The sequence below is a fragment of the Dipteris shenzhenensis genome, chromosome 2 (assembly GCF_047967505.1).
Source record: "Dipteris shenzhenensis isolate YYH24624 ecotype China chromosome 2, Dip_SZ_1.0, whole genome shotgun sequence".
NCBI classification, from domain to species: Eukaryota; Viridiplantae; Streptophyta; class Polypodiopsida; order Gleicheniales; family Dipteridaceae; genus Dipteris; species Dipteris shenzhenensis.
This window is the reverse complement of record NC_141597.1, coordinates 49895281-49906698: the sequence shown is the minus strand read 5'-3', so window position 1 is coordinate 49906698 and position 11418 is coordinate 49895281. Positions and strand designations below refer to the sequence as shown.

Genomic DNA, 11418 nt, shown 5'->3' with positions numbered 1-11418 from the left:
AAAGAAACAAAGGAGGGAGATAGTGTATTGTTTGATGATGAATTGTTGCGGGGTGTGCCCAACAAGCTTGCAAATGGCCAAAACAACTTTCATTTAATTCCAAAGATTGTTTGGAGCCTCATTTAATTCCAAATATGGTTTCATAGCTTCATTTAATTCCAAAGATTGTTTGATAGCCTCATGAAATATGTGAGCATTTATTCCAAATATGGTTTCATAGCCTCCAAAGATTCTTTCATAGCCTCATAATCGAGCAAAAAGCCAAAGATTTCTTAAAAGAAAGTGTATTGCTTGAGATTTTCATACGATGGAAGATATTGATGAATTGTTACTGCAACGATCTTCGTCTCCAGACTCGCACAAGATCATTCCAGTGCCGTTTTCCTATCGCTTCGCCTCGACGACTACATCGCTTGTTTTAAGAACGGTCATCAGATCTTCCGAACGCCGGGGACTTACTTCAACAGCACTGCGGCCGTAGATGCCCGCATGCAAACTCCGCGGTCGTCTTTATTTGGGGCCGTGGCAACTATTCGTATTCGGTGGTTACACAGATGATATACGACGTTTCGAATTAATACAGAAAGCAGAACTGTCTGTTCGACAGATGGTCGCCCATTGCTAACATTCCAGTACCTCTGAAGATCTCTGCTTCCTTCCTCTACCAAGAGAAAATCTTCCTGCAAGGACACGTACGAGGAGGGGAGCGAGACTTGGAAAGCGTTGTATTTGCCTACGATATTGACTTGGGCACTTGGCAAGAAGAGACTCGCATGGCCGAGAAGCTTAGAGAGTTGGAAGGTTTCTCTCGCCTGCTGCCATGTTGCACCACCATTGGATCGAGCAGTCTCTTTGCGGCAGTAGTGACTTCAGAGCGATGCTCAGCAGGCTCATGTGAGACTGATTATGATTGCATTTACAGACTAAGGAATGTAACGTTTGACAATGATAGTCCTAAAATTCAACTTCAGAAACGGCATCATCGAAGCAACAATTCTCAAGTGCAACTCCAGCAATTAGATGATAGCGGTGACAATTGGGAATACGTGACAGACATTTTCACTCCCCAATTCGTGCCTTGAAGTCAGGAACCGCACAAGACCCATCAATTGATCTTGTGCTGGTGACTGCATCACAACGATTCAAAGATTATAGAAAGAAAGTATCTATTCATCCCATTCAAGACCATAGTAGGAGGGACCAAACAAAAATCTTCGATGTAAAACTGAAATTTTTCGTCTTTATGCTATTGCTATTGTTAGCGTAGGGTAAGGGGGGCAACTTTTCAGCACTAATCCATGGCAGAAACGGCCTTCATGAATTCGGAATGCACATTACAAGCTATCACTGTCATTAGGTGGTAATTGGGAGCTCGATTTGATTTGTAAACCTTTCCAAAAATTTTGTGGAACGTAGAAAACTATGAGAGCCAATGATTAGGTTAGATGAGGGCCAGTACTAAGGCACTGTTCATCCAAAAAATGGTAAGAGGAGAGCTTGACACATCATTTTTTTCAATGAGGGATATTGGATACTATTTGCCTTCTTGTTGGCACCAGCCATTTTACTGGTCTGTGCTTTAGTAGTGGAGATTGGATGCTAGCTTTTGGATATTTTTCCTTCTTTGACTTGCTCTCAAGTTTCCACTAAGTCTTCTTGATGGTCAAAAAACTTCCTCTTATCTCAATGAATTAGCCCATGAGAATTTCTCTGGAATTTTTTGGAGAAATGTTTAATTCAATAAGTATGACTAAATCAATTTAATGTGAGTTAAATGATTTAAATAATTAAAGTTTCCTACTCTTATTCACAAAATGTGGTAATTAGATGACCAAGAATATACTACTTAGTATCTTACTTTTTTTCAGGATATATGCCATATACAAGTAGGAGAAAGCCATGTTTTGATAAGCACTGATCAATCCACCAATCACAAAGGGAAAAAGATCAGTCTTTTAAAAATGATTTTTATTTGAAAAGATCGATTAAATTCATTTAAATCACCAATCAAATTAAGGACAGTCTCCAAGTCATGCCGGGTTCTTCATCTCAAAACATACAAAATTTGCCAGAATATGCAGAATTGAGTTCACAGGACAAACACCGGTTTTTTCATCTCAAAACATACTCTTTTATCTGATGCCAGAATCTGCCTTAATATTATTGTGTAATCCTCGAAGTGAGGGTTTGAAAAGCGCATTGAAAGATGGGGCACTATTGTACGCCGTTATGTTGCATAAGGCCACATCAGTGGTTAGGATTTTGGAGGTTGGTGGCCCTTCTTGCTTCTTTTATCCTACTCGGCTCTTGTCTAGGACGTCGTGGAGGCCTCGCTACCAATTTAAGGATTTAATGGAGAAGGTGTGCTGTATATTCAGATAACAATTTGCAGAGCTAGTGTTAGAGACTAGTAATTGTTGAGTATTCCTACTGGCATAGGCATTCAGACCTTCAATAACTGCTTTATTATTCAGAACACATGGCTTTGTTATTCAGAACACATGGCAGAGTGCCATGCCTCATCTCTTTGTGCAGTCGCACATTTGATGAAAATCTTACAACCATTTGAGCTTTATATCTAAAGATTCGGCTTCGCAAGCTCTTTACAATGAGCAGATCAATGAGCATATGTCCGCGCTCAACCTCTCATCCATCCAGTGGTGTTTTTTGAACTGAACTTGATACCTTCAAACAGGAAAGCCTCCTGTCACCCTGATATGGTCTAATGTTCGTTTCAAGCCATACTGCACCATGGCAGTATGGCCAGCTCGAAAGCCTTCACCATACACAGGTGAAGGGTCCATGGCAATTTGATGGAGAAAGAACTGCCCCAGTTTTTTCTCAAAGTCAGACTTGGGGGCTTTTGAATTTTTGAATGAAGAAGAGGAGCTGCTTGAACCTGACATGACCTCAGACTCGAGCCACATATGACCGACCACTTGACATATTCCCTCCTCTACATCGGGGCAAAGATTACGGAAACCTGCAATTGAACCCATGCACGCTTATGGAATGTGGCATCTCTTTCGTTCACAAAAACACATTCTGGATAATAGAATACTGCAGCAATGGAGATGATTTCTTCAGTGTGTTGGAAAATCACTCTAAATTTTCAGTCGCTTAAAGGCGGTGTATTCTAAATACTGTTTATGTTCTTGCAGCATAGCAGCTGTCTTGTATCCTTAACGACAGGCAATATCAACCATATGATTCAAAAAACATCACAGAATAAAAGGAAGAAAGAGTTCAACCATTGAGGCGAAGCCATCCGTGCATCAATTCATGTGCCAATATTGATCCTGTAAGTAGCCTGGCTCATGAAGAACATCATTGTTTCAGCATGTGCTTTAACTTGAATAAGTGTCTAATTTCCAAACAATGATGATTCAGCATAATACTACAGATACATGAACACTTTCGCCTGATCTTCAAACAAGATGCTCAAAGACCTCTTTGACAATTTGTAAATACCTGGGAAGGCCATACAACACCAAGATGGCCGTCACTTCGCATTCACGGTTCAACCTTCGTGGTGCTGTTTTCATGTCTACGAAGCGATTACCAGCACCAATCCTTGGCCGTCTGAATATCTGTAAGGTGTAAAACAAGAGAGAGTAGATCAACTTTAAGAAGTCTGTTCCTGAAAACGCTTGAGATACATCCTGTTCCAGACTAATCACAATAAGGATAAAGCAATTGATTAACTCAGAACTATGGAAGTCTCTGTTTGGCAGACCTCCAAGTAACCAAGTTAGGTAATCCAGCTACAACCAAGTTAAAGATATGGTAGGCTTACGAGGTTGACAGTTTGCTCCTCTGACAAACATATGCCTCTTGTCTCTGGCAAGTGGTGATTCCCCTGCTAAGCACAGAGAGATGCAACCAGCAATATGTAAGGTTGAGAGAGTGTGTTATTGCTGTGCGTGATACAAAACTTCAATCCCCACTCTAACGAATTATGAGAGGAAAGCATGTATATCGAGAACAACTCACCTCCCTTTCTCCCTCTATGGCTTCATTTAAAGCTTGTCGTTCTACTAGCAGCATTGGGATCTGTTGATGGATCTTCATGTTCATTCCCTCATAAAAGTCTCGAATTTCATGATACAAGGACTGGCATTCCCCAGTGTCCATGATAGCTGAGTGTAGACATTCCAAACATAACTTCCGCCCATCTCCCAAGGATATGTACTGGCAATCTTTAGACTGATAAGAAATAATTTTCATATCTGAACGTGTTAGTTGGAAAATCATGCAGATTAGAGAATCTAGAATGAGTTTGTAAGCAATTGAAAAGTTCAAAGTTCTTTTGCTGGTCTTGTGCTTACTTCAACTCTTTCACAGCTACAGCATCGTGGGGTGCTGTCCATCTCATGTGAGGGACAATATTTCTGTCCCCAGAATGGATGAGCTCTATATTCTATCATGCCTGCATAATTAATTGGAATCTGCACGTGGAAATTGTGAGACTGGATTATTTCCTCTTGCTCCACTGCTGCTTTAAATAGCATCAAACATGACTGAGAATCAACAGGAACACAACTAGTTTTAAGCTTAATCCTTTGAACAACTGCAAAATAAGAATGAAAGGGCTAAAACTTAAAAGTCTTACAAAGTCTTTACAAACATCACATCTTGGATGGAACAGCTCTTTGTAGCACTTCTTGTGGTATGGATTGTTCCTCGACGTTGAGAACTACACAATAATGCCAATGTGCATCAGGAGCATCTCAGTTATTTGAACATATTGACCTAGAAACTGTTACAAATCTAGAAGTGGAGAATGTGGTTGCTTTTATGGCACAGTCAGAGCAATCTTACACAGAAGAAAAAGCTTGTTTAAAGTTTTTATTCTATGTGAAGAAGCCCAACAAGCTATACCTCATAGTCAGTGATAGGTGTATCACAGGCATGGCAACGAAAACACTGTGGATGCCAGACAGCCCCCATGCAACTTAAAAACCGCCCAGAACCAAGTTCTCTCTTGCAACCTTCACAAATTCTGTGATGCAAGCTTTGATTAAGTAAACATGTATTAGACACAATCAACACATAGATTAGTCACAGTGTGTTTGGACATTTGGACTTGATGCAGTGTATGTTCACCTTAATTAGGTCTATAAATTTGCAGGGATGGTATTCCAACACAATTTCCCTGCCCAGAAGAATTTAAGTGAACATTGCATTCACCTTTTTCGTGAAGAAACATGGTATAATGGTACGGGGCTAGGTCTACCCGATGGCAGGCTAAGATCCAAACTTGCCTCCAATGCTCTTGCCAAATCTTCATCAGCATCATCCCATACAGAATTATGGCCTGAGACTGTAGCATTCAATGTTAGATCATCCATACAGCTTCCCAATTGTGAAGTAAACTCATCCTGTTCTGTAAGCTTGTTCTAGAAGCAGTCGTAAACTCTGGAAAAAAAAGCAGGCTTCACTTCAGGTATATTGAAGAAAATTTTGTTTACGAGAAAGAATGCTGACTCTCTAAGAAGCAAGCCAAATGGTGGAGCTTCAACGGATCAACCCATTTATCTCAGGGTTCATACCTGAAGCGCTCCAATTTTTGTAAGAGTTTTTTTGTAAGTGTGGGTCTTGGTGGTTGAGGCTCTGGTTCGTGTCGTGGTGTGTGTGTGTTCGATCCCTGCGGATCGCTTCGGATGAGCCTGTTAAGGCTCCTTGGCATTGTTGCTACGAAGTAAAAAACTCCTCTCTCTCTCTCTCTCTCTCTCTCTCTCTCTCTCTCTCTCTCTTCACACCAGTCCTGCTATGTGGGGTTGGAAGGTAGCCTTTCACAGGACACCTATAGGAGCATACATATAGATCCTCCACACAGCCCATAAATCATTCATACAAGGCAAGGTTTTTGCTGGAACCATCTGAGACGGGGATGAGAGGGTGTATCTCCTAAGTTGTTTAGGCATTGGTTGGTACGGAGCAGCACATCCTTGTAGAAATACAATGCACTCTCCTATCTGGGATAGATTTGACCGCATTCTAGAGGGACACCAATTTTCCTCCTAGCACTGCAGTATGGATGCAATAAGGACACATATCACCCAGGCATGAGCACCCAAGCATGAGGCAAGGAAACAACTCCTTGAGCATCCTCCTGGTTGTGCACTCATTATCAGTAGCAACCACTGCGGCTTTTACTCCATATTTATGGTTCATAGGATGAGCTACTTCTGCAGTGACGTTAATACTACCACCACCACCACCACCACCACCACCATCATCATCATCATCATCATCATCATCTCTTTCTCTCTCTCTCTCTCTCTCTCTCCATCATCATCATCATCATCTCTCTCTCTCTCTCCATCAGAGAGAGAGAGAGAGAGAGAGAGAGATGTTCATTTAATAGATGCAGTAGAAGGCAAAGATGATAGACTCAGTATGCTGGTTGCATTTATAATATAGGTACGCCCATTCTCAACAGTGATGTTAGAAACCTATTGGGAAACTGAGAGTCTCACAAAGACATGCATTCCAAGCCAGGATCTTGGAGGGCACCAATGACACGCTAATCTCACTGTCTGGATGTCACTCCTGTTGCGAAAGTATCATTGTCGTAGCCATTGCTTCATTGTAGACATCAGAAAATATATTGTGCCACATGAACTAGAACATGTGTGTTAGAATCAAGACGATATATACTGTGGAGTTGGAGAACAGTTTTGGGCAGACTTGGCCAGATAAGCACATGGCTCTATGTGAATGAGAACGAGATGTTTAATAGCAATCCAGTAAGAAAGGGTTGTGCATTCTTTTGAGCCTTTCAAAGGCAAGCTAAATCATGGAAAAGTTGGAGTTTAAATCATACAATCTCCATTTTAGTTGTTGACATGTGAGATGAAAGGAGCCTTTTGAGCCTTTCAAAGACAAGCTAAATCATGGAAAAGTTGGAGTTTGTATCATACAGTCTCAATTATAGTTGTTGAATGTGAGATAAATTCAGTCACTCCACAATCTGTAAGGAGAACTTGTAAATTCTCAAATATGAAGAACATCACAGGAAAAAGGGAAAAAGATGGGGGAATCAGTTGTCTGAAGATAACTTGAAGATACTTTTCCAGTTAAATTGGGGGGTTTGGAGTTCAGAAATGTTTCTGCTATCAAGAGGATTTTGCATGGATTCTTATGAACCAGAAGGAAAGAGAGAAGCAGAAATGGTGGTGGATTGGGAAAGGAAAGGGCAGTTATCCAGGGATTTTAACGCTGAAATAGAAGCACGTATTATTTGTCTTCCATATCAAGCGAGTTGGGAAGTTTCACTAGCCCTTTCTTGGCCATGACGAGTGTTGCATGTCCACCAAGATGAAACAATTTGACATCATTTTCTCCTCAGTGTATAAACAGCATGTTCTCCAAGGTAAAACAATTTGATACCTTTTTTTCCTGTCTTGTATTCGTATTCTGATAGGGAAAGAGCAATTGCTTCATCAAGCTCCTCATCTTCTATCAGCTGTCTGGATTTGTGGTCCTGCACATTTCTTGCGCTTCTAAGAACAAGAGCTGGACGTAAAACTAGAGTATCTATGTTAAAAGTACACCAAAGAATACCAAGCTTGAGCAAAACAAAAGAAAGGCATAAACTGGAGCTGACAGACGCTGGAAATCTCACTCTATAATGGCCTCTGTCCTTGTGATGGTAATCATATGTACTCTCATATTCTCCCACTCTATAGAGAGATGGACCACTGGAAACTTTATGAAGCCACTGCATTATTCTAGCGCTTCAAGTGGTAAACTGCCATGAACCATTTGGTAAAATCTTGTGTTACCAACGCATTTTTAAAGTAGTTGTTAGTTCCTTGATTCTCACATCAAGGATGCAAACATCAGATAAGTTCATAAAGGCCATTTTGCTTCTGTAAAGTCAACCTTCATTAGAGAAAGTCAAATTTAAAAAGTCACAAAAATGAAATTGTCAATGATCTTTAGTATAACTAGCCATTATTATACCTTTTTTGCACTGTCAAGTTAGCATGTACTGTTGAATGTACACAAGGCAAGTTTAAATTCCAAAAAGGAGATTAGTCACTCATAAAGCATCCACATGCACTTGTACGATGTGACATTAAACATCTAGCATCAGTGAGGATGACAATAAGGGATTTTCTAATTGATTAACCTTTCACAACAATTAAAAACAATCACTTCCCTTGTGATATCAATGCATGGTGTTTCTCATCACAAATAGCAAAACAGCTTGGGGACACCTAATTCTCATCTTTTATGTTGGCAGGTAGAAGGTGCTAGCAATTGCATAAAGATGATGAATCCTACCTGTACATGATGCTGCCTTTGGAACACAACCCATTCACCATACTGACAATCAAAATTCGGCAAGTCTAGGGTTTTTGTGCGCAGTTATAATTTCTTTTAATATTGACAACAGATTTATCAATATGAGAGGATCAATTGTATCATCTTTACTTAAGACAGTGGTGTGATAAGATCTCTAATTGGTTCCTTAGACTTTAAGCTTGATCATTTGGTCTGTATTAATATAGCATTTGCCCCCCTTCCCAACAAGATATGCAAATTCCATTTGCATTAGTTGAGAGGCGGAGGGTGTGGAAAACGAAAATGAGAAGGCCTAATAACGAAGGGGGAGGATGGAATGATAAGCCCTCCTCCAATGCCGCTGCGGTGCCTGTGCTGCAACCCCATTGGATGAGGCGCTCCTCTGCTAGTCCAGAGATAACAGAGCAAACGCCTTATTCTTACAAGTCGGAATGGCTACACTTACACAAATCGAATTTCTGGAGCACTGGGTTTGAAGTAAACAGATTTGACCTTCATTGAATACACACTGCGAGCATCGTGCACAGGGACGTCCTCGTCTCCGATACAGAGTAGAAAGTGTAGAGATAAGAGCGAGCACAACAATTTGAGCTGATATGTTTTGCTAGGCTGCGCATAAGCTGGCAAGAACGTGCCTGCTAGATGCGTCACTGTAATCGGACCAGTTTACGAAACGTGGCTGGTAGCCGGATGAGTAATTAGTGGGCGCTCATGAAACGGCATTAAGCTTATCTTCCGTTGGCCTGGACGGCAAGAGATACAAATCCCAAGGCGTTCAGTATACAAGAAAGCTGAGGGAGGAGAAGTCATTGATAGCGGTTGTGGATAAGGGCGGGAGGGCGGATGAATGAAGCATACCTTCTGTATCGTCTGAATTGCAACAAACAGAGAGCGATGAGGCAATTGAAATAAGGAAGATGAAGCGGATCAGTAGCAACAGCCTACACCTCAAATCAGTAGACCTTGAAAGGTGAGATGATGAGAACTTAGAAGATAACGAAGCTCGCAGAGCAACTGCAAGGAGTCAACTAGTTAAAGATTCCCATAATTATCCCTAAAATTTCTCTTTCACTCATTTCCTTCCACGTGTAAAGCTAGATTCCATCATCAGTGCGTTTAATGTTTTTTGGTGATTTTTCATACAATTTTGAAGTCCTTTTCCCTTTTCATACAATTTTGATTTCCCCCCCCCCCCCCCCCCAAAAAAAAAAAAGGCGTTTGGGTGAATTTCAAAATGTGTATTCTTCTTATGTTTACTCTTTGGTGAATTTCAAACATTTCTACTTTTACCCGATAATTTTTTATTCACAGCCTCCAACAACTCGTCGTGTTTTGCTAAAACGACACACAAATTTTGTCAGCAAAACCTCCAATTTTCACAGAAAACCCACAAACTATGTACAATGAAACAGCAAACTTTCAAGTCTAACACATAATTTTATTTTTGCAATTTCAAAAAATTCGTAAAACTTTCATGTTTTAGTTACATTTTGGGCTCAAAATTTGAAAATTTCTGGGAAAAACCTACAAGGTGAAAGTTGTAGGTTTCTCTATCAAACTTCTCTATGAACACTGCTCCAAACACGTGGACTTGAATTTTTAAGAAAAAAATATTTTGTTCTCACCTCCTTTTTCCTTCTTTGATGCCTTTAGTGTCATGCAAACACAATAATTTTCATTCTCTCTTTTAGAATTGGGGTCCAAACCACTCTCCTCCAATCTACCCCCTCTCCCTTTATTCCATGCCGACGTTTCCTCATCTGCTCCTCCAATCTTTCACTTTATCCTTTATGAAGGTTTTCCACTCACCCTCTTTTCTCTTGTCCTCAACATGCATGCGGTATAAGTACTGGAAGATTCTAGTTAATGTGAGAGAGCACTACACATTCACTTTAATTGCATAAAATAAAGTGTGAGGTTGGACAGGTACAAACCTACCAAGAAATGTCCTTGTACCTCTAAAGACATGATCGGGCTAAAGCCACCTCCATGCCATAAAGTAACCACTTTGCAAGGCTAGCATGCCTTCCCTAATATAAAACATGGTGCAAGTTAAGCTGAGTTGATCGCTCACATTTGGATGAAAAACAAGTTGTGTTCCTAATCTACAACAACAAAATTAGTTATACTCGTCAAACCCATGTAATGGCGTGTTTAAGAAATTGTGAGTCCTAAGCACTACACTACTCCACTAGCCTCATTGTTGATGCCCATATTCTTTGATGGAGTGACTAAGCCTATTGGAAATGCTCAAGACAACCTCTCACAAAAATCCTACAAACTAAAGCATCAAAGAAATTAACCTTTAATTGGTAGCATATGATGTGATACTAGCCGTGTTAGCCACCTTGCACTCTTGAACAAGAGAATGCGATTTCTTTATTAGTAAATAGATGTCATTGTTTGAATGTTGAAAATGTATTCCTCATTGTTTAGAAGGTAGTGAATTCATATTTGGTCATTTCAAAGGTTTATGTATACCATGACCCACAAAGTTTAGTAAAAATAAGTTGAAGGGTTTGCAACATCTACATATTCACACATGGCACATCTTTCTCACATACTCCACCACATTTTAGACAATCATATATCTTCTTTCATACTGCTTCTATTTAGTACTTCCTAGTACTTCATCTTTTTGCTTTAGAAATGATGTTTGTCTTACTAAATTCGTTTGATTGAGCAATGCCCCTCATCTTTAGAATCGAGGCTTGCATTAACAAAATCTAATCTTTTAATATAATTAGTTCATATATTTTCTTTCATATTGATCCTCTCTAGTGCTTCATCTCTTTGCTTTAGAAATGACATTTGTCTTACTAAATTCATTTGATTGAGTAGTGCTCCTCATCTATAGAATTGAGGCTTGCATTAAAAAATCTAATCTTTTAATATAATGAGTTCATATACTTTCCTTCACATTGATCCTCTCTAGTGCTTCATCCCTTTACTTTAGAAATGACATTTTACTCATTTCATTTGATTGTTTCATATACACTTGGTTGGATACTTATCCACTATTTTGACCACTCTATCCACAATGTAGTAGCTTATGCATATGGGAATTAGCCATGAAAATGGTTCACTCAAGAGGCCTGGAAT

General features: G+C 39.9%; 1 protein-coding gene across 1 annotated transcript; it reads right to left on the bottom strand.

Moving 5' to 3' along the window:
- Positions 1-2035: 2035 nt before the first annotated feature.
- Positions 2036-9307, bottom strand: LOC147904911 (protein DA1-related 1-like). The gene is made up of 12 exons (XM_087389129.1): positions 9175-9307; positions 7631-7756; positions 7396-7489; positions 5191-5323; positions 4882-5002; positions 4613-4696; positions 4329-4448; positions 3994-4206; positions 3797-3859; positions 3472-3590; positions 3252-3310; positions 2036-2983 (listed from the first exon to the last, which is right to left on the bottom strand). Exons 2-12 carry the CDS (start codon positions 7730-7732, stop codon positions 2688-2690), a joined length of 1404 nt encoding a protein of 467 aa, XP_087245255.1. The 5' UTR covers positions 7733-7756; positions 9175-9307; the 3' UTR covers positions 2036-2687.
- Between the last annotated feature and the right edge of the window lie 2111 nt (positions 9308-11418).

Coding starts and splice junctions, on each gene's coding strand:
- LOC147904911 (XM_087389129.1), bottom strand. CDS start 7,732: ATGCAGTGGCTTCATAAAGTTTCCAGTGGTCCATCTCTCTATAGAGTG. Junction 3,311..3,471: donor GTGTTGTATGGCCTTCCCAG/GTATTTACAAAT, acceptor TTCATGAGCCAG/GCTACTTACAGGATCAATAT. Junction 2,984..3,251: donor CGGATGGCTTCGCCTCAATG/GTTGAACTCTTT, acceptor GTTCAATTGCAG/GTTTCCGTAATCTTTGCCCC.